The sequence below is a fragment of the Oryx dammah genome, unplaced genomic scaffold (assembly GCF_014754425.2).
Source record: "Oryx dammah isolate SB20612 unplaced genomic scaffold, SCBI_Odam_1.1 HiC_scaffold_29, whole genome shotgun sequence".
Classification (NCBI taxonomy): Eukaryota; Metazoa; Chordata; class Mammalia; order Artiodactyla; family Bovidae; genus Oryx; species Oryx dammah.
The window spans coordinates 107,536,427-107,559,852 of NW_024070213.1; the positions used below are offsets into that span (position 1 = coordinate 107,536,427).

Consider the following 23,426-nt stretch of genomic DNA (forward strand, 5'->3'; position numbering starts at 1 on the left):
TAAGGATGTATTTAAGCTAAGATCTTCTCCAGGCGATGGAGTGACTCATACAGGTCTGGGGAAAGAACACTGCATACAGTGGGAGCAGTGACTCCGTGGATGGGAGGATGCCTGATGTGTTCAGAGGAGCAGTGAATGAGACTAGTGTGACTGAAGCAGACAGAACATGGAAGAGGCTGGAAGGAGATGAGGTCCCAGAAGGAGCAGCAGACCATATCACACAAGCCCGTGTGGACCTTTGGAAGGATTTTAGCTTTTAATCTGAGTGAAATTGGGGGTCAGTGGAGAGACCGAGATTAGAGGAGTGACATTCTCTGACTTATTGTAGAAAGGATCTCTGGGGCTTCTGTGCAAGGGAAGGGCAACAGTAGGAGAACAGCGAGGGGAGAAGTGGGTGGCAGTAGACAAAGTGAGGAGAAAAGTGTGGGTTTAGATACATTATGAAAATTTGACCAAGAAGACCATTGCATGATTAAAAGTAGAGTGTGTGAGAAGGAGGCAGGGAGGATTCTAAGCTTTTTGGTTTTAGCAACTAGATGGGTGATGTTTTTATGAGAGATGTGAATATTGTGGAAAAAGTAAGTTTTATAGGAAAAGGTTCAGGGGTTCGTTTTTTTAGACATGTTAAGTTTGTTTTGCCTGCTAGATATCCAGGCAGTTGAATATGTTAGTAGAGAGAGGCACAAGCTAGAGATATGAATTAGGGAGATGTCAGTTTATAGTGATAGATGATTGCTCATGGATAGAATTTTTTTTAGGAGTGATGAGTGTTCCAAAACTGATTGTGGTAATAATTGCACAACTGCAGATTTACTAAAAACCACTAAATTGTTTACTTTAAATTGTGTGAATTATATCTCTATAAAGCAGTTCCTCTTCTGGACACATAACCAAAGAATTAAAAGGAAAGTTTCAAAGAGACTTTTATACACCCATGTTTATTCACAATAACTAAAAGATGGAGGAAAACCAAATGTTCATCAATGGGTGGATGAATAAATAATATATAATATATACTTACAGTGAAATACTGTTCAGCATTATGAAGGAAATTCTGACATATGCTGGAGCCTGGTTGAACCTTGAGAGTATTATGCTATGTGAAATAAGTCAGTCACAAAAAGACAGTTACTGTCTGATTCCACTTACATGAGGTACCTCAGGTACTGAAAATCATAGAGAAAGTGGAATGATGGTTGTCAGGAGTTGGGAGGAGGTGGGAATGGGGATTCGCTGTTTAATTAGCATAGTGTTTCGGTTTTGCAAGGTGAAAAGTGTTCTGAAGATTGAGCAACAATGTAAATGTACTTAACATTGCTGAACTGTCTACTTAGAATGATTATTAAGATAGTAAATCTTATTATGTGTATTTTACTTCCGCTTTTAAAAACGTATATATAAATTACTGTGATTTCCACTGTAGTAGTACGTCTAGGCAGTGATTGAATGAGTATTATCAGAAGAGAACTATGTTGTATAAGATATGGAGTATTTGTTTAGAGAGGGCTGAGTCTTGTGGAAGTGTGGTTCATTAAATAAAAGTGAAGAAATAGAAGCTAAGTGAAAACAAATTTTTATTTCTTGGGATTGGGAAAATTCGTAAGGACTACCTGGTTGCTTTGGGGCTTCCCAGGTGACATAGTGGTAAAGAATCCACCTGCCAATGCAGGGGACATGAGAGACTCGGGTTCAGTCCTGTGGTAGAGAAATCCCCTGGAGTAGGAAATAGTACTCTTGCCTGGGAAATTCCATGGACAGAAGAGCCTAGTGGGCTACCATCCATGGGGTCACAAAGAGTTGAACATGACTCAACACACACACACTTCTGGCTGTTTAAAAAACAAATCTTGGGCACTAAAACTGAGGAAATATTTAAATGCTTAAATAGAGCTGAAGCATTGTAACAAGTAGCTGAAGGTACCTGGAGTCCAGAAGAAGCAAGGTCCATATTACAACAGTAGTCATAAACTAGAGCTTGAAGAAATCCGCAGAAGAGCTAACAGTTCTATCCTAAGCGCGCAAATTTGGAGTAATGGGATAGTCAAGCCTTGAAACCAGAAGAATGGATATAAAGCACCACAACCTAGAAAGAAAGAGTACCTTATCTGTTCGTCTTGTCCTGATTAGTGCCCAGATAGATAGCAACTATGACCAGTGCATTTTCTTGGCAAATCTCTATTAGCCTTATGCCCTGCTTCATTCCATATTCCAAGGCCAAACTTGCCTGTTACTCCAGGTGTTTCTTGACTTCCTACTTTTGCATTCCAGTCCCCTATAATGAAAAAGACATCTTTCTTGGGTGTTAGTTCTAAAAGGTCTTGTAGGTCTTCATAGAACCGTTCAACTTCAGTTTCTTCAGCATTACTGGTTGGGGCATAGACTTGGATTACCGTGATATTGAATGGTTTGCCTTGGAAATGAACAGAGATCGTTCTGTCATTTTTGAGATTGCATCCAAATACTGCATTTTGGATTCTTTTGTTGACCATGATGGCTATTCCATGTCTTCTAAGGGATTCCTGCCCACAGTAGTAGATATAATGATCATCTGAGTTAAATTCACCCATTCCAGTCCATTTTAGTTCTCTGATTCCTAGAATGTCGACGTTCACCCTTGCCATCTCCTGTGTGACCACTTCCAATTTGCCTTGATTCATGGACCTGACATTCCAGGTTCCTATGCAATATTGCTCTTTACAGCATCGGACCTTGCTTCTATCACCAGTCACATCCACAACTGGGTATTGTTTTTGCTTTGGCTCCATCCCTTCATTCTTTCTGGAGTTATTTCTCCACTGATCTCCAGTAGCATATTGGGCACCTACTAACCTGGGGACTTCCTCTTTCAGTAATTCTGAAAGAGATGGGAATACCAGAGCACCTGACCTGTCTCTTGAGAAACGTATATGCAGGTCAGAGGAAGCAACAGTTAGAACTGGACATGGAACAACAGACTGGTTCCAGATAGGAAAAGGAGTATGTCAAGACTATATTGTCACCCTGCTTATTTAACTTATATGCAGATAAGTTTCTCATCATGAGAAACGCTGGGCTGGAAGAAGCACAAGCTGGAATCAAGATTACTGGGAGAAATATCAGTAACTTCAGATATGCAGATGACACCACCCTTATGGCAGAAAATGAAGAGAAACTAAAAAGTCTCTTGATGAAAGTGAAAGAGGAGAGTGAAAAACTTGGCTTAAAGCTCAACATTCAGAAAACGAAGATCATGGCATCTGGTTCCATCACTTCATGGCAAATAGATGGGGAAACAGTGGCTGACTTTATTTTTTCTGGGCTCCCAAATCACTGCAGATGGTGACTGCAGCCATGAAATTAAAAGACGCTTACTCCTTGGAAGAAAAGTTATGACCAACCTAGATAGCATATTCAAAAGCAGAGACGTTACTTTGCCAACAAAGGTCCGTCTAGTCAAGGCTATGGTTTCTCCAGTGGTCATATATGGATGTGAGGGTTGGACTGTGAAGAAAGCTGAGCGCCAAAAATTGATGCATTTGAACTGTGGTGTTGGAGAAGACTCTTGAGAGTCCCTTGGACTGCAAGGAGATCCAACCGGTCCATTCTGAAGGAGATCAGCCCTGGAATTTCTTCGGAGGGAATGATGCTGAAGCTGAAACTCCAGTACTTTGGCCATCTCATGCGAAGAGTTGACTCATTGGAAAAGACTTTGATGCTGGGAGGGATTGGGGGCAGGAGGAGAAGGGGACGACCGAGGATGAGATGGCTGGATGGCATCACTGACTCGATGGATGTGAGTTTGAGTGAGCTCCGGGAGTTGGTGATGGACAGGGAGGCCTGGCGTGTTGCGATTCATGGGGTTGCAAAGAGTCGGACACGACTGAGCAACTGAACTTAACTGAACTGAGATAGCAGCTGGGAAAGGCACAGAGATGTACTGAAAACTTCTTGTCTTTAGTTTCTTTCTATATAAAGGAAACTGTTAGCAAGGCTGATTTTAGTTGTAATGATTCATTCGATTTTGATTAATGTGTCAGCATATTTGTTCTGAGTGCTGGGTATTTAAACAAAAAATGGAGCAAGCTTTGCTCTTGAGGATCTCACAGGGTGGTGGAAGTGACAGCTCCATAAACAGCTTTACAGTGCTCTGCGCTAACACATAGGCAGGAACAGAACAATGCGGGAAAACAGGAAAGACTGACTGACTGCTCTCAGTCAGGAAGGGTCTGAGAAAGAGGACATTTGAGAGGGAGTTTGCTTGGCAGAGAAGAGGCATGGTAGACAAAAAAGGCATGTCAGAAGGGGGTATCAACAAGTGCAAAGAAAAGGGATCAGAAACATAGCAAATGCAGAGAATTCACTAGGATTGGAAGGGAGGAAGAAAATCAATATGGAGTTAGTATGAGATTGAGACTTGAAAAGATTAGACTAGCGCTAGATGGTGGACATCTATTTTGTAGGCATTAGACAGATGCAACAAAGATCCCCAGCAGGAAATTAACCTGATTGGATTTAGTGTTTAGTAATAAAGCTGGTGGTAATCTGGAGGATGAACTCAAATGGGGAATACATGGTGGCATGCCTTCCCAGAGGAAGACCCTTCACTTAATCCAGGTGAGAGAGCAGTAGGGCCAATGTAATTATATTTAAGGTGGAAAAGAGCAAAGAGCCAGGGTTGTCTTCAGAAAATATTAAGGTAAAATTAGAACAACTTGGTGAGTAATTGAATATGGAGTTGAAGGAAGAATTGAGGCCAGCTAATTTGCCTCCTGAGATTTCCAGTTTAAGAAGTGATTATTGGGTGAATTCACACAAAAAGGTGGAACAAAGCAGGAACAAATTTAGAATGTGCATGAGTTTGTTTTGAGATGTATTGAATTTGTGGTTGCTAAAGCACATCTGAATGGCACTGTTCAGTGCCATGTTGGAATCTAGGCGAGGTCAGGATGGAAAATGTAAATCTGGACAAATAATAGATGAAAAATTCTGGAAAATAATATATAATATGACCCTGAAACTGAAAATGAAGCACTGATACTAAAAATAAAAGCTAACTCTTTTTTAAATATCTAAATACTAGTTATTGAGCAGAAGACTTTACATGAATTATTTCATTTCATCCTTATAGCAGTTCTACAAGGTTAATAGTGCTGTCTCTTCATTTTATAGATGAGAAAAGGAGGTTCAGAGATTTGCCCAAGGTCAAACAGGTAGAAAGTGATGCTGGATGTAGTTTATTCCCAAACAGTGTAACAGATACCTTGAGCCCCACACTCTTCATCACAGTACCATACTGCATTCTATCAGGAATGTCTCCTAGAAATATTTCCTAATGTTCATTCGTTCATGGGAATAATAAATGGGAATACATGATTTATATAACATAATTTTATTCCAAAGAAAAAAAGATAGAGGCATCTCTATCTATCAGTAGAGTTGAACAATTTATAAAAGGAGCCTCCTAAATATATCACTAGTAATGACAAGATTTCTCAAATTATTTAATCATTCTTTTGGCTCTTGTTTCTTGTTCTAATATACATGATTAACAACTAGTCATACTTAGGTAAATTTCCTTTGAAAGTAGTAATAATTGAATAGTAGATGAAAGTATTTCTGATTTATGTTTTAAAGTAATTTTCTTTATTTAGCTTGGAATACAAGTCAATTTTTGCCCCTCTTATCTAACCAAATTCCAGTTCAGTTTTATGTTTTCTTACCTAAGAGAATTGACTAACATTTTCTTATAAGCTAACATTTACTATTTCTTAATAGTAGTGACAGATGGTAAATAGTCTAGTCACTTTATTATCATACCCCATTTAGTTCAGTATACGTTGTTTTCATTGTTTAAAAGTTTTGCAATTATAGATAAACTAAAGACCAGTAGGTGAATTAAAGACCAGTAAAATGCTTTATAGGATCTTTTCCCTGTTAGTCCACAAGGCAATAAAAGAGAAGCAGAATCATAGACTTTTAGAACTGATCATGATAATTAACACCTTAGTGCTTATTCCTCTTCTAAATACTTCACATATATTAATTAATTTAATCCTCAGAACAACATTGTGGTTACTTTGATTATTCCTAACTTACAAATAAAGAAACTGAATGCTAGTGTGGATTGTGTCTTGCTCAAGATGATAGAACTAGTAAGAGGCAGATCAGGGATTGAAACCAAGCAGTGTAGATTCAGATCTGTGTTCTTAACTCATTATACTAATACTGAGAGAAGTTATGGCTGTCTGAAGGTTACTTGCCTAGTTAAAATACTGGAATTAGAAAACAAGTATTGTTCTCTCTATATATATTCTTATATATATTTTATTTCTCTCTATATATATTCTATATATATATATATATTTATATTGTCCGATGAGGTTTAAAAAAAATGTAATTGTCCATCGCTGTAATCATTGGTATTTTTTAAAAGATTTTAAAAGGAAGAAAAGTGTTGTTAGGTTTTTTGGTAACTGAATTTACTCAAACATAAGAAATTTCCCTTCATATATCCTTAAATTTTAGACATGAGTTGTTTATTTATATATAACTTATATAAATGCACAATTTGGTGGCAACAAAGGGTAATTGCTTTGTAATAAGGTAAAGATAGCATGAAATTAGATAAATCCAGAAGTAAGAAGTAGATATTTTATTTATTTCAAGTCCAGAGGAAATTTAGAATAATAAAAGATAGTAACAGTCAGGCTGTTTAAGATGGTAAAGAGAAAAAGGATAAGGATAATAAATAGGTTCATGTTTTAAAAGACATAGTAAAAAGCAAAAAAAGCATAAGAAAATAAATCAGTCTGAGAAAAGTCTTTTAGTAGAAAGATTATTCTTAATGTGTTACAATTGCAGCCTTATAATTTCTTTTATGAATAACATTAGAAGACATCTTCAATAAGATGGGCTGATTATCTTTTGATAGGAAATTTATAATGTAAAATTGCTTTTTATAGAAATTGTGATGCTTTGTAAATAAAGATAATAGGTTTTATTTGTTCTATATTATATATATAATTGTTTTATAAAGTCAGTTTGGAAAGTCTTATTGTTAGTTTCTTTCATATGTGGTAATAAGATCTCTAGTGTCAAGATGACTTTAGCTGGTACTTTTGTAATCTTGGGATTTTAAAAATACTTTACCATTTTTGCCTACTTTTTTAAGATTGAGCTTCAGTTCAACAATTCAGTTGTGTCTTGAATAAATAAAGCAAGCAAGATAAGGATACATTCCAGGTAGAGGATAACAGCTTGCACAGTAGCACAGGCAAGTGATGTACTTGACCTATGTGAAGATCCCAGATGGTTGGAACACTGGGTGATGATAGAGGAGAAATACTAGAGATTAAAAATGCCTTGAGACCAAATCATAAATGGCTTTGTATGCTACACTTAAGAGCTTGAGCTTTGTCTTATAGGAGCTTAGCAATCATGGACGGGTTTTTATAGAAAAGTGAGATGATCATATTTTAGTATAGAAAAACCAGTCTTGTGATCATGTGGGAAATGACTCAGAAGGGACTGAGGTGAGTGAATTAAGGGCCAGCTGTAGTCATCAAAGTGTGAGACATAAGACATGAATTAAAATAGCATAAGGAGCCATTACAAAGACATTCTAGGAGATGGCAACTCAAAATCTGCCGACTAATTGGATGAGGGCTGGAGCTAAGGTAAAGGGAGGGATTAAGGATGACCTCCAGGTTTCTGGGCAAGTGTTGGAACCTAAGGCTTTTCTGGTGGTTCAGCGTAAAGAACCCTCCTGCAAGTGCAGGAGACTCCGGTTCAAAACCTGGATCAGGAAGATGCCCGGGAGAAGGAACTGGCAACTCACTCCAGTATTCTTGCCTGGAAAATCCCATGGACAGAGGAGCCTGGCAGACTGCAGTCCTTGAGGTCACAAAAGAGTGGGACACGACTTAACAACTAAATAGTTTTCATTTAGTAAACATTTACTGATCCTTTTTACTTTAGATCAGGTACCCATCCAGATGATAGGGATAGAAGATAAAAAAGCAGTATCTTCACCTTTTTAAAAACTCTTAAAACTTATGATCTTCTAAAGTGTAAATGATGTGGTGTGTGCTGTTTTTTAAATAGCCAGCATTTGAAAACATAAGATAACATGAAATTACTGAAGAATTTCAGGATTAACTTTGCTCTTTTATTTTTTTTTCTTAGAATTTGAGCTCTTTGAAGGTTCTATTCCCTTCTGAATTCCCCTCCTCTTATCACCTTAATCTAGCACAATGCTTCAAGCTTTTAAATGAATAAACATCTGTATAACTTATTATTAAAATTATAAAACCGATACTAACGATATGAACAGTGTACCATGTTGGTTTGAAAATAACCTATCTTAAGGCCTGTTAAATTTTACATGAACACAGGACCTCCAAGTTGAAGTGTTTTAAAAAACATTTATGCCTACTAGGCTAGAGTTCAGAGAACTAGTCAAAGCAGGTGGATAGAAAATTGAGACTTAAATATATATGATTGTGTTAAAAAAATCTGTTTTTTAAACCAAAGGAAGATATACCTTGGGGAATGTTCAAATATTGAAAAATAAAAGGAATAAGCAGAAAAGGTTAAAAAAAAAAAGCCAAAAGAAATTTTAAGGACAAAAATTAGTCAATTAAAAATGCAAATAAAATATCTACAGTATTCCTGCATTTCTTTAACCAGCATGTTCTAAGCAGCCCAGTTTTCAAAAATATAATATCACTTTTAATTTTCACTTAAAATGATTGAGATAATTTTATCCAAACAAAAACATTTTCTATAGAGAAAAAAATAAAAAGTTATTTTTATTATATCAGGGGTTGATATAGAAGCAGCTCGAAAAGAAGAAGAACGAATAATGCTTAGAGATGCCAGACAGTGGTTAAATAGTGGTCATATAAGTGATGTCCGGCATGCAAAATCTGGAGGTACAGCGCTTCACGTTGCAGCCGCCAAGGGCTATACAGAAGTTTTAAAGTAAGTATTGCTTCTCACAGTTGTTTTTCTGCTTTGTTTTCTTTGTTTCATTTTTCCTTTTTTAAGATACCTACCTGCTAACGTTATTTTGAAACAGTTTTTGAAAATTACTTAAATGTTGAATGTTATTGTTTTATTTCTGAAGTTCTTTCATTCTCAAATTTTTATTATTCTCCTGTTGTTTTTTTCCATTGCAGTTTTCTGATAAGTAAAATTTGTATCAGACAACCATTATGTGTTACCTTCTGGTCTGGTAAATTATTAGAGTCACTTTGAGGTTCCCAGATAGGTGAGCTCTGGATACAGAAACTAAGAACAATGTTGTATGTAATACATACTACCAAATTCTGAGAGCGTGATTTGTACTGATTATTTACTTCCATATAATTTGTCTGATTTTTTTTTTTTTTTTAAGATTTTCACTATGTGAGCACTGGAATTCAGAGAGATATTAGCATAATATTAAACCATAGGCAACTTAGACTATACAGTAAGTCCCCTATATATGAACAAGTTCTGTTCCAAGAGTGCATTCATAACACCAATTTGTAAGTACAACAGTTAGCCTAGGTACCCAACTAACTGGTTATATAGTATTGTGCTTAATAGATTTATGATACTTTTCACGCAAATAATGCATAAAGGTGAGCAAGAAATAAAGAAAACATGTTTAATTTTATAGTACAATATCTTGAAAAGTATAGTACTACAACACAGTAGCTGTCATACAGGGTGGGCGTTGAATGAGCAGACAGAAAGAGTTGCTGACTGGAGGAGGGGAAGATGGTGGGAGATGGTAGTTGCCGATGGTATCAGCAACAGGAGGCAGAGGACAGGCTGCAGTGCCACTCATGTTTGACGTTGATGGCACAGGTTCTGGTTCCTTGCTGGGTTCAATTCTATCTACCCTCTTGAAGAAATGACCCAGTGTTGTCTGGGTAGTAGTAGCTCTTTTTCTCTTCTCGTAGATGTCACGGCAGCCTGGATGGCATTCTGAAAGGCTGCTGCCGCCTTCCTGTCCTGTTCTACATTCAGGTCCTGTGACTCAAAAGCTATCTGTGCCTCCTCAGATGAAGAAACTCCCCTTGCCATTTCCTGTGTCATGAATCGCTTCTGTTCTTCAGTTAACTTCTTCCTCTTGTCTCCCTTCATCCTTTCTCTGGGCCTCCAATTCCATCTTTTCACCTCACTCCACTCTAATTACTGTCACTTTTGTTCCATTGTTATTGCTTGGTACTTCTTAGCAGTACCAGGTACATCAATGCTGCTCTTACGCTTGCTTCTGGAATCCTAGGCTTGAAATAAGGTACTACTACTGTACTGTATACAGTATTGAATGGTAAAAGTACTCAAAAGCACAACCACTTGTAGTAGATGCACACACATGGTGGTGTACGCCAGACACTTGAACCAACTTCTGTGATTGGACATGTGAATACATGTTCACATCTTTGAAAGTTCGAAACTTAAAGGTTTGTATATAGGGGACTTACTTATTGACCAACAAATATCCTTAGGAAAAGCTCTTTTATGTCACAATAAATTTGTGTTTTGCTTTTTCTTATGCAATGCAAAGGTGTTGGCAACTATATAAAAAAAAGAATTCATTGCATGACTTTTGTTATATGTATGTGAAAGCTAGTAAGACTGGCCCTCAGCAGAGTCTACTGCACCCTTTATGTTGCGCTTGTTCCCCCTGGGCCTCTAATAGAGATCCATCTTCCTTATTCCCTCTCTTCAGTAAAAACAGTGAAGAAGTTTAAGTGGGTCAGTTATTCCAGATATCCTCCTATTTCAGTCTCTACTCACTTCAGGAACTTAAGCCTTCTCCTAGAATGGTACATTTAACTCTTAATTAGTTTCCTTGTCTCATCTGTTTCTCTCTAGTACAAAACTTTTCCAAACTTTCAAGGCCCATTAGTGTGGGTCATGAAATGCACTTAGTGAATTGCAAACAGCATTTAAAAGAAAAGAATTGAAAATATCAAAGAGTATTACATATGGTGAAGATAATTTTTTCTTAAAATTCTTGTTTCTGTGAATGTATATATGAGTACCAGATTGCCCTGTTAAATGGATTTCTAGACTGCTTCCAAGTGGTGTTTGTAATTCAGTTATACAGGCTCTTAATGTCCTTCATTAGGATTCTTAGAAATTGTTATGAATTTTAAACTCTTCACCCTAGCACATAAGACCATCAGTCATCTGGCCATTGGTTTCTCTGTCAAGCTAAGCTGCTACCACTGATCCTCAGGCATTCATGAGTCCAACTATATATATCGTCTTTAACTTCTGTCATGATGCCTTAAAGCATACTCTTACTTCTGTCTAGGTACCTTCATTCACCATCTCTTCAACTTGGAAGTAAATTCCTTTTGATCCATTGACTCAGTTCAAGTTCTATGGGAAAAAAGCTCAGCCTCATGCATAATAATTGCAGATAAAGCTGCAATGAAGCATCATTTCCCATCTGTCATACTGGCAAAGGTCACAATGCTTGGCACGGTGTCGGCAAAGTTGGGAAAAGGCTCTCTCTTATGTTATTGGTAGAACTAAAAATGACTGTCGAGCAAATTTTATCAAAGTAACAGTTATCCTTTGGTTTAGCTGCCTTACCTCTGGGAATTTTTTTTACAGATATTCTTACTCTCCCCTAGGAAACAAGGTATGTGCTAGCAGTGTTGTTTATGATTGGAGTAGGATAATGATTGCCTGGATTATGATACATCCTTTCACTAGAATACTCTGTAATGATTAAAACACTACTTAATATATGAAAAGAACAACAGGATGTGTTAAGTGTCAACCCAAGAATAGAACTATGCCTCATTTGTGTTTATTTATTTATTTTTAAATTTAAGTTGTATCTGTTTATATATGCCTAAAATCTCTCTATAAGGATCTAATCAAAAATTGTAGTATGCTTATCTATGGGGAGGGGAAGCTAGTTGACTAAAGGTCAGCAATGGGAAAGTGACTTTCCTATATAGTCATTTATTCTTTTTTATTTTTGAAACTTGGGAGTGTATTACTTAGGAAAGAAAATATGAAATCAAAAATAAATAGAAGAGATCCATTTTGGATGTCAGCATCTCCCCCTTTATTCCCTCCCTGCAAACACACAGCCCCTTTCAGCTGACTCTTAGGCTTTTCAGCCCTGTACTTCTAAGGCAGCTTCACCGTAGAACCTGTCTGTGAGGGTTGATTGTTGTTTTACTTGACTTTTGTCCTCCATTAGAAGTTCCTTGAGTATAATAAATACCATCTTATATTTTTGGAGTATCCTTGCATGGCCTGGTATATAGAGAGCCTTATATTTGGGAGCGGGGAGCAGGGAATATTTCTGCCTTTCTCTCCACACAGACTCCCCAGTACTTAGAATACCACTCGGGGTATTTAACATTATTATAGTTCATATTTCCTAGTTGTGGATATATGTTTATTTTTCCCTACCTGATGATGTATGTGTTAGTGGCCATATTTTTTTAACTTAAAGCTTCAGACTTACATCTACTAGCCTGTTTTTTAGATCAGTGGCTCTTAAATGTTGATCTGCAATCAGATAACAGGCAGTGATGTGAGGTCATATGCAGGACTTATTAAAAATACAGATTGACAAGGCCCATCTCCCAAAATACTGATTAATTCAGTGGAACTGGGGTGGAGAATAGAAACATATTCTTTAGATATTGTTAGGAAACAGGGAACTCAGTTCTTGAACATAAATAAATGATTATATGTTAGCTATCACTACCACCTCCTGTAGGTAAAAAGAAGCCCTTCTCAAGGTCAACATCTTGGAAAGTAAGGTAAAGGTTAACCAGATTTGAGATATGAGGTATTTAGTGTTCGCCTTTGTGTGTGGGGCTGTGCTGTGTGCAGTTTATAGACCCATTCTTTGATCTCTATGAGCTTAATTTCTAAATAAAAGTTGATGTCAATATATAGTTAGAAGGGCATACTAACATTTATGCAACTTTTTGCATTGTATTAAAATGTATTCCTGTTTTCTAGCTTTGTTGATGATTAGAATATCTGCTTTCTACTGATACAGAAAATAGACTCAACCCCTCAAAATATTTGTTTTGCTTTGTTTTGTTTCTAACAGATTGTCATTTTCCTGTGAAAATTTCCAGTGGTAGATCATAAAGGTTCATGAAAGCTTTCACAAACCAGTTCCTTAACTGCAAAGCAATAGTAACACTACAAATGTTTGTTTGATCCCAGTATATTTTGAGAACGTGTTCAGCCTGAGGTGATATATCATATGGAAGCCATTTCCTACAATAAATCAGTTTAACATACAAATTGATCTAGTAGTTTTGAAAAATTATAGGCTTCCCTGTCAAAATTTCAGTTAGAAACATCTTAGTAAGAATCAATGTCATACCAAACCATAAGAAACAGTCATTAAGAGGAATAATTATGAGGAATTGAATAAAACTGAATTCATTATTATGGCAGTAACTCAAGGTTCTCTATTCCAGTGTTTTCTGAGGATCACTTTCTTTTGCCCTAGTTAACTTGTTGAGGGGAGGAGAAATTCTGAACTATGAAAAGAAATACCTTGCAAATTTTTGTTTCAGTGCATGGTATAGAGCTGTTGATTCTGTTCGCTCATTTCTAGATTTTAATGATTATCTAATTCACTGTAATTTGTTTAGACTTTTAATACAGGCAGGCTATGATGTTAATATTAAAGATTATGATGGCTGGACACCTCTTCATGCTGCAGCTCATTGGGGTAAAGAAGAAGCATGTCGGATTTTAGTGGACAATCTGTGTGATATGGAGATGGTCAACAAAGTGGTAGGCCTTTTAAATGTACCTTAAATATTTTAACTTTTAAAACTACAGTTTTAGTCTTTAAAATATTATGAGACTATAAATTATATAATTATGTTAAGTTTTTCATAATTGTCAATTGTTTATTCATTTTTATTATTAAGTCTTTTCTAGCTACTTATGAGGTGATTTAGGCTCTTCCATTGATATTATATTTAAAAACTCATAAATTAAGAAAATTTTGCAAATGTATAAGGTAGAATATATTCTAAGCAATGAACTTTCTGGTGTTCTGGAAACTTGTACCAGTAGGGTTATTATAAGGACTAAGCTGGCAACAGGAAAAATCCTTGCTATTTTTTGCCACCAGCTCTTTAAAATTGTCTTTTCCACTGTGAATAAAAACAGATTGACAGATGTTTGTCTGGACTGATTTTTGAAACTAAGTCATACCTGCGGCTAGCTGAACTTTTAAGTATATTTGAAATGCATATATTTATTTTATTACTCTAGTAAGAATTTAATTAATTTTTATGGCAGTAAAATAGAAATAAGATTTCAAAAAGGCAAACTTGGAGTTACTACATGACCCAGTAATTCTGCTTGTAGCTGTTATACCCAAAAAAATTAAAACAGATGTCCACACAAAAATTTGTACACAAATGTCCGTAGCAGTGTTATTCATTATATACCAGAAAAGCAAAAGCAGATGCAGATGTCCATCAGCTGGTGAATAAATTATCAAACTGTGGTGTACAATACAATGAAAAAATATTCAGCAATTAAAAAAAGAATGGAATAGATATTACTACAACATGGAAGAACCTTGAAAACAGTATGTAAAGTAAAGGAAGCCAGTCACAGAGGACTATATACTGTATGATTCCTTCCATATGAAATGTGCAGAATAGGTATAGTAACAAGAATCTATAGTCACAGGAAGTATGTTAGTGGTTGCCTTAAACTGGGTGAGCAAGGAGGAATGGTGAGGAGATTGCAGTGGGTGTGTCATTTATTTTGAGGACGATGAAAATGTTCTAAAACTGGTTGTGGTGATACTCGTGGATGTACTAAAAACCATTGGATTGCATACTTTAAATAGTTGACTTGTATGTGAACTATAGATCAGTAAAGCTGTTACCAAAAAAAGTAAGGGGATGTATGTCAGTTGCTTCTTCCTCACATGGATTTTTCATTTATCTACTTCAAATCATTTGTACCATGTTTTGTACCTATTATAAAAAAAAATTACCTAATTCTTTCTGTAGATTTATAGAGAATCACTGAGGGCGTAATTTATTGATAACTTTTTGTCATCACCAACCCTTTGTTTTCTGTGTAGGGCCAGACAGCCTTTGATGTAGCAGATGAAGACATTTTAGGATATTTAGAAGAGTTGCAAAAGAAACAAAATCTGGTACGTTTGATGACTATCTAAAAATTGTCTCTATTAGTGAATTCCCTTATAACACTGAATTTCAGACAGTTGAAAAAGTGTTCTTATTATATTTTGTACTGTTTGGTTTTAAGGTATTCCCAGTAAACAAATTAAATGACAGTAAATAAGAATAAAGGAGTAGTGGTGGTATTTTTTTAGCCTTTTGTGTGGCCCTTTCCCCATTTCTCTAGCCTCCTCTTCCCAAAGGAATACTTAGATAATGTATGTGCATGTGAGCTCAGTTGCTAATCTGTGTCCAATTCTGCGACCCCATGGACTGTAGCCCTTAGGCTCCTCTGTCCATGGGATTCTCCAGGCAAGAATACTGGAGTGGGTTGCCATGCCCTCCTCCAGGGGAATTTTCCAATCTAGGGATTGAACCCCCTTCTCCTGCATTGTAGGTCGATTCTTTACCTACTGAGCCACCGGGGAAGCCCTGTATAATGTGTATGTTCTCAATAATGTTTTTGTGATTTCATAAGGAAGTTTGCTTAGAAGGTGGAGACTATAAAATCTCAGATTTCAAAAATAGCTTACCCTAGAAAAGCAAACAGTTAATAACTAGGAAGCAGTTGTTTAAGTATTATCAGACATCCTAAATGACTAATGGACTCTGGCTTTTTCAGTAAACTAAAGTTGGAGGGATCTTTAAAAAAAAAATCCAACTTAATCCTTTGTGGAGCACCTCTACCCCCCGCCCTTTTTTTGGCTGCATAGCATATCTTAGTTCCTCGACCAGGAATTGAACCTGTGCCTTCTGTATAGAAGGGTGGAATCTTAACCACAGGACCACCAGAGAAGTCTCCTTTGTGGAGATTTTTAACTGTCTAGTTCTTTTTTATTCTTTATCCAAGCCCTTTTCTTTTAGGTAAAATTTAAATCTTTGTTCTATCTGTTTTGTTTTCATTTAGTGTTTGGGAAGCTACTTTGTTACTATTTTAAATTCTGTATTTTGCTGATTGATATTATTTTAATAGTATTCTTATTTTTCTTTGCATAACTTTTATAAAGCTCCATAGTGAAAAACGGGAAAAGAAATCTCCACTAATTGAATCAACAGCTAATATGGATAATAATCAGTCACAGAAGACCTTTAAAAAGTAAGTAAAATATTAAAGTAGATTTTGTTATTTTTTTAAATGAGTTGGCATTATAGCCACAGATATGGCTATTAGATTTTGTGGTTCTGAGAAAAATTAATACATTTATATTGTATTTTGACCTTTTGTTTTTATAATTATTTTAAGGCTTTTTTTCCTTTTATAGTAAAGAGACATTGATTATTGAGCCTGAGAAAAATGCATCCCGTATTGAATCTCTGGAACAAGAAAAGGTTGATGATGAAGAAGAAGGAAAGAAAGATGAATCTAGTTGCTCTAGTGAAGAAGATGAGGAAGATGACTCAGAATCAGAAGCTGAAACAGGTAAAATGTGAAGCATAAAAGGATTTTTAGTGAAATTTTGATGAAGTGTAAAGTAAGATGAGGTCAGACTTTAATTTTGAAACTTTTCAGACTGACATGCTATTTAAGATACCTGCCAAGCCAGCAACAAGCCTGTAAATTACCTTTCAGGAGTGTTAGAATTTTAAGTATAGTTGTGACTTTATTGTTCTCTAATTATCTGGATACTCTTGATCACCTCTGTGTTTCACTGACCTATGCTTTTAAGTTTGAAGAAGGTGAAGAAGCTTTGAAGACTTCCTTTGGGTGGTACAGATAGGGTTAGATGGGTTCCCAGCAATTCAAGAATGCTCCTGCTGCTTTCTGAAACCCAAGTACAGGAAGCTGGTTCCCAAGTATTCCCTGAGTAATAGAACGTTGGGGCTGAGTCCCTAGAATTTTTCCTGTAGACGTGTGGGGAAATTTTTTTTTTTTTGAGAAATTTTAAAGATATAGAAAAATATAATAAACATTCATACTCAGACTACCAAAACTAAGCAGCTGTTGACTTTTACCTGTATTTGTTTCTAATTTTCTTTTAATAAAATTAAAACCATTGTCTTCTTTAATCATTGCCCTAGTGTGTGTACTTCTCTTTCATTTGTTTCCCAAATCACTATCATGAGTTTTTTCCTGAATCTCCTAATCCATTGTTATACTCTTAACTTACATTCAGAAATAACATATAGTAATTATAAGGTTGCTCTGTGTTTTATTTTCTACCCTAGAAATAGTGATGCAGCTTGTTTTTTTTACTTAAAAGTTTTGTTTCTATCTATCTGTATCTTTTTACATGTAATCTATCCCTTCAGTTGCTGTATAATATTCATTAAATACATTGACTTCCTTTTTGATAAAAAATTAACCTCATTCCCAATGTTTTATTGTAAACAGTCCTGGAGCAGTCATTTTATAATTATCTCCCTGTGTATATGTCCAAGAGGTTCTCTAATAGATATACTGAAAATTTGGATCATTGAGTCATATTTTCATTTTTCACAGATGCTGCCAGATTGTTTTACTATAACAATTTAAGTCATTTTTATTATCAAGGGTACAGTTTCTGCATTTTTTTCCTCTGGCTCACATTTTTATAAATTTTGTTTACTGAATTGCTTTTATTCTTTACTGCCTAATCACTCAAAACTTCTGAAGAGTTTGAGATTCCAGTATTGCCATCTTTGAGTTGTGTAACCTGGCATTTTGACATTTTAACATATTTACCAGAAATAGTATTTCATTTCCATTAAGATTTTTATCAGTGCAAACTGTCATCATAATCTCAGGACTAGTTTGGTGATTAAGTGGTAAACAGAAAAGAGCCCTAGAATCCCTTGAACTCTGCCTGTTTCCTCTGGACTCAACAACAGCAGTTTTGAATCAGACTATTTTTACTCACTCAGCAAAATACTTTCTCTAAGAAAATGTGAGAATTTAAAGTTTACTAAATAAACATGTCAAGGAATGTATTGTTAACTCTATTTCCCATTAAAAACAAGATACTGCTAAATAGGCACAGGCTAGCTTTGTTGCCAGGTGCTTTGTTATGAATTTCTTTATTTTCTTGAACTTACTAGTACTAGTAAATTATTTTTTTGGAAATACACAAAGAGTTTTTGAGGCTTATAAATGGCTAGATTTTAGTCTCTCGGAATTTATTAATAATTATTTATTTATTGCTGTCACATTGCTGGTCAGGTAAGTCAGCATATCGTTTGCCTTGATGACACAGTAGTATGAGTAAAATTGGAAGTGGAACAACAGGTAGTCATTGAATATTAAAATTTATTTGTATAACATACTAATTAAAATATTTCTAATTATAAAAGCAAATCATATGAAAATCAGCATGTACAGTATTCAAGAACATGAACTGATTCATGCATGTAATTGTGGATGTAAGTTATTTAATCTGATTTCTCTGTGAAATCAGGGTAATAATACCTGCTTTACATGGATACTATATAATAATTACTCTGTAATAAATAGTTATTTTCATATGTTGTATAAAATTAAAGCCTACTCATTTAAATATGATTAATGTACATGTTTAATAATACTTCAGTTAAATTTGTTCAGTTCATTTGAAAGATAGATTGACACCACTGAAATTTAAATGGACTCAAATACAAGTATGTAAAGTTCCAGAAAAACATCTATTTCTGCTTTCTTAACTATGCCAAAGCCTTGACTGTGTGGATCACAATAAACTGTGGAAAATTCTGAAAGAGATGGGAATACCAGACCACCTAACCTGCCTCTTGAGAAATCTGTATGCAGGCCAGGAAGCAACAGTTAGAACTGGACATGGAACAAAAGACTGGTTCCAAATAGGAAAAGGAGTCCGTCAAGGCTGTATATTGTCACCCTGCTTATTTAACTTATATGCAGAGTATATTATGAGAAACGCTGGGCTGGATGAAGCACAAGCTGGAATCAAGATTGCCAGGAGAAATATCAATAACCTCAGATATGCAGATGACAAACCCCTGTAGCAGAAAGGGGAGAACTAAAGAGCCTCTTGATGAAAGTGAGAGGAGAGTGAAAAAGTTGGCTTAAAGCTCAACATTCAGAAAACGAAGATCATGGCATCTGGTTCCATCACTTCATGGCAAATAGATGGGGAAACAGTAGAAACAGTGTCAGACTTTATTTTCTTGGGCTCCAAAATCACTGCAGATGGTGATTGTAGCCATGAAATTAAAAGACGCTTACTCCTTGGAAGGAAAGTTATGACCAACCTAGATAGCATATTCAAAAGCAGATACATTACTTTGCCGACTAAGGTCCGTCTAGTCAAGGCTATGGTTTTTCCAGTGGTCATGTATGGATGTGAGAGTTGGACTGTAAAGAAAGCTGAGCGCTGAAGAATTGATGCTTTTGAGCTGTGGTGTTGGAGAAGACTCTTGAGAGTCCCTTGGACTGCAAGGAGATCCAACCAGTCCATTCTGAAGGAGATCAGCCCTGGGATTTCTTCGGAAGGAATGATGCTGAAGCTGAAACTCCAGTACTTTGACCACCTCATGCGAAGAGCTCACTCATTGGAAAAGACTCTGATCCTGGGAGGGATTGGGGGCAGGAGGAAAAGGGGATGACAGAGGATAAGATGGCTGGATGGCATCACTGACTCGATGGACATGAGTGTGAGTGAACTCTGGGAGTTGGTGATGGACAGGGAGGCCTGGCGTGCCGCAATTCATGGGGTCGCAAAGAGTCGGACACGACTGAGCGACTGAACTGAACCAAAAGTTATTTTTATGTAGTTAATCTCCTCTCTGTGAGATATGCTTTGGCCCCTAGCCTCTAGTAAAATTTTCTTGTTGTTGTTCAGTCTAAGTCATGTCCGTCTCTTTTTGACCTCATAGAGTGTAGTATATTAGGCTCTTCTGTTCTCTAGTAAAGTATGTCATTACAAATAAACTACATGCACATGTGCCCCAAGACTAGCACCCAGATCTCCTTGCTCATATAGAAGAATTCAAGAACTGGAAGTCCAGATAGCTCAAAGATTTGTTACCTAATTTTTTCTTAATTGATCCCTTCTATACAACTCACTGGGCTTCCCTGGTAGCTCAGTGGTAAAGAATCCGCTTGCCAGTTCATTTTTCCACAGCTTTCAGATTCAGAGGCACTTCAAATGCTCAGGAGTCACAAAGAACTGTCGTGAAAATGTGGTTTGATTCAAAGGAGCTTCCAAGCTGGAGGACAGGACAGGACGTATCGCGGTGTGGATTGTGGTGGTGCTGCAGCATTCAGCACCAATCCCCAGGGATTCACCTGCCTCCCAGGGTGAATGCACGTTGTTCGATGTCAGTAGATTAATCTGTCTTACAGTGCCTTTCAGTCTGCTTAGGGTCAGGTTCCTGGAAAGAGCTGAGGAGCAGCTTGCTCCTTGTCTTACATACTCCTGAAAAGCCTCCAGAGTTAAAAGCTACCACTGCCAGTTAAGATTTCTCAGAGGTCCAGCTCCTTGTCTAGAGCCTAAGAATGATTTGAGGAGAAAGGAGTAAGCCATATTTCTGCTCAACTCCAGTCTGAAGTTAAAGAGGTCTGAAGAAAGAACAAAGCATATACAATGGAATCCAACTTGGAGGATATAAAAAATGAAATGAAATTTTCTTGTACAGCTTACCTGTTCAAATTAGCATACAGTCAGTTCAGCCTTTCTAAATAGAATTTAAAAAAAAATCTTGCCAAGCAGGAAACACGGGTTCGATCCCTGGGTCAGGAAGATCCCCAGAAGAAGGAAATGGCAACCCACTCCAGTATTGCCAGAAAAATCCCTCGGACAGAGGAGTCTGGCCGGCTACAGGCCATAGGGTCGCAGAGTCGGATGCGACTAAACAGCAACAACATACAAACTCTCAGTGTTCGGCACTGCTAACCAGCGAATCTCCTGACCTTTTGGTTGAAATTCCGTTGTCTATAGAATGGAAAGAATTAGACTAGGTTATCTGGATAGTTCTTTAAACTCTTCTATTCTGTAAATATGAATAGAACTAATCACTATCAAATTGTATTATGTTAGTTTCCAATTTGAAGTTTAAGTCACTCTGCTGAGTTTCTCATAAAGCTAACTTTAAATGTTTCTCCAAAGTATTGTACTTGATAATTTTGTTCTTCCTGTTGCTAGTAGCTAGTTGTGCCAGGAAAATTTGACTCTATCTCAAGAATTAACCCATGTAAATGCTGTGTGGTTCCTTCTCTCTCACTCTTTTAATATCAACAAGGCTTTATCATACTTTATTTGGCAAGCTTGAGAAAGCAGTCATTTCCCTGTAGAGCTGCAACTTGACCTGACAATTTCTAAACTGTTTCTTTTTTTCTTTTTGCAGAGTTGTTTCCTTGGGAAACTGTTTTATGTTAAATAACTATTTTGCTGGATTTTCTTTTGTTAAATATTTACAAAACCAGTTTTAAATCAGTTTCATATAAATCAGATTGAAAATAGGGACTCAACAAAAAGTTTGATTTCCTTCCAAATGATTTATAAATTTTTGAGAGGTAGTTGAGAGAATGAGGAAAGGGAAGCATAGTTTTGCTTTTAGTTTTTTGTTTTTTATTTTTTCCTTTAGGACATGAAGTTTTTATTCTTCATTGAAGTCAAATGAATATAAAGGGCTTCAATAACATTGATAATGTTTACTTAAGTTGAATGATGGATACCTGGGGTTGGTTTCATTATTACTCGTAAACCAACCATAAATGTTTGTATATCTGCATATACATTCTTTGATGTATTTATTTCACTAACATAAAACAAAATTTTAAACCTAGAGAAAATAGGAAAAAAAAAACAAGAAAATGCAAAAAAATATGCTGAACTTTATTTCTCCTTCCAGACTATAAGCTTTATGCAGTTATTTTGTCTTTTCATTGACTGATATATCTCTAGTGCCTAGGACAATGCTTGAGGTATTAGGCACTTAGTAAATATTCATTGAATTAATCTCTTCAGTTAGATGGATTGTTTCCCAGGAGGATGGTTTAATTAAGAATATACATGGTTTGTACTTAATTATGCTGAGTAGGCTTAGCTTCTGTTGAATGAAAAGAGATTTAACAATGAGAAAAAAAGCTTATTAGACTGAGTTTAGCTCATTCAGTTTATTTGAAAAGCTATGGTAATAGTGATTTTTAAATGTGTCAATTTGGCCTTGTCCTTTGATGTAGTTTGAGATTATGCTTTCAGCCCTATTAATATAGGGAAGAGAAATAGTATAATAAAAATGAATATCTCATAGAGCTTTAAAAGCAGTATATTTTTTCCCAAAAGTATAGAAAGATACCTGTTCTATCCCATTTTGAAACTAAAGGAATACTTTAAAGCTCAGTTAATTGACTTTTGACCATTTGAAAAGTAAACTTTTCTAGCTCATTTATAAATTATAGTTAATTTAAAGGTTTAAATTTATATGTAACTTGTGCTAAAGGCTAGTTTGATTTCTGTGTTCAAATAGTCTTTCAATTTTTGCTAGCATCATATTGATTTTTTTCTAGTATTTTAAAAATCTTCTTTCTAGGTGATCAATTATTAGTTGGAAATTGTCTTGATACATCATGGGAAAAGATTTAACCTAATTCAGCTGATGTTGTACCCATTTAACTATACCTTTTAGGGGTGAGAAGGAATGCTCTTTGTGACATTTAAATGTAACTGTTTGACAGGAATGTAATTACCAACAAGACCAGTTTTAGATGCCTAGAACAAAGAAGAGCTATAAGTAGATAAGCAATATTGAACAAAGAAGAGCTATAAGTTAGATAAGCAATATTGAATTTTTTGAAGTTATGTTGTATTCAAGCGTTCAGGTTTTAAAAATTAATTTAAATTTTTTAAAAAAATTTCCATAGTGTTAGAAGTATGAAAGTCAGATTTTATTTGTGCTTTTTATTCTTAAAAGTCTGGTTGTGTGTCATGTTCTTATTTAACTCTCATACATATTGAGAGATTTCTAGAAACTCCTTGAAAAATTCTCTTGTTAAAAGGGATGATAGTGGGAAAAGACTAAATTAACAAAACCTTAAAGAAAAATACAGTATTAAATACTATTTTCAATACCTCTGAAACAAAACTCATCTAGAATCATGACTCTTAATGTTCTTTTTCTTTTTTTCCTCCTAAAGATAAGACAACAAAACCCATGGCTTCTGTAACTAATGCCAATACTTCTAGTACACAAGCAGCTCCTGTAGCTGTTACAACACCTACTGTGTCATCTGGTCAGCCAACACCTACATCACCTATTAAAAAGGTAAGACAAAATTGTGTTTGTTAAAAAAATAAATGTATTCTGTGT

General features: G+C 35.8%; 1 protein-coding gene across 12 annotated transcripts in view; it reads left to right on the forward strand.

The window, feature by feature from the left end:
- PPP1R12A (protein phosphatase 1 regulatory subunit 12A) overlaps positions 1–23,426 on the forward strand; it is a 170,320-nt gene that overhangs the window by 85,342 nt on the left and 61,552 nt on the right. For all 12 annotated transcript variants that reach the window (XM_040234501.1, XM_040234509.1, XM_040234502.1 and 9 more), the window contains exons 4-9: positions 8,802–8,961; positions 13,626–13,770; positions 15,089–15,163; positions 16,196–16,284; positions 16,451–16,608; positions 23,254–23,381. In XM_040234501.1, coding sequence (XP_040090435.1) covers positions 8,802–8,961; positions 13,626–13,770; positions 15,089–15,163; positions 16,196–16,284; positions 16,451–16,608; positions 23,254–23,381 — 755 coding nt within the window. The remainder of the gene's footprint in view (positions 1–8,801; positions 8,962–13,625; positions 13,771–15,088; positions 15,164–16,195; positions 16,285–16,450; positions 16,609–23,253; positions 23,382–23,426) is intronic.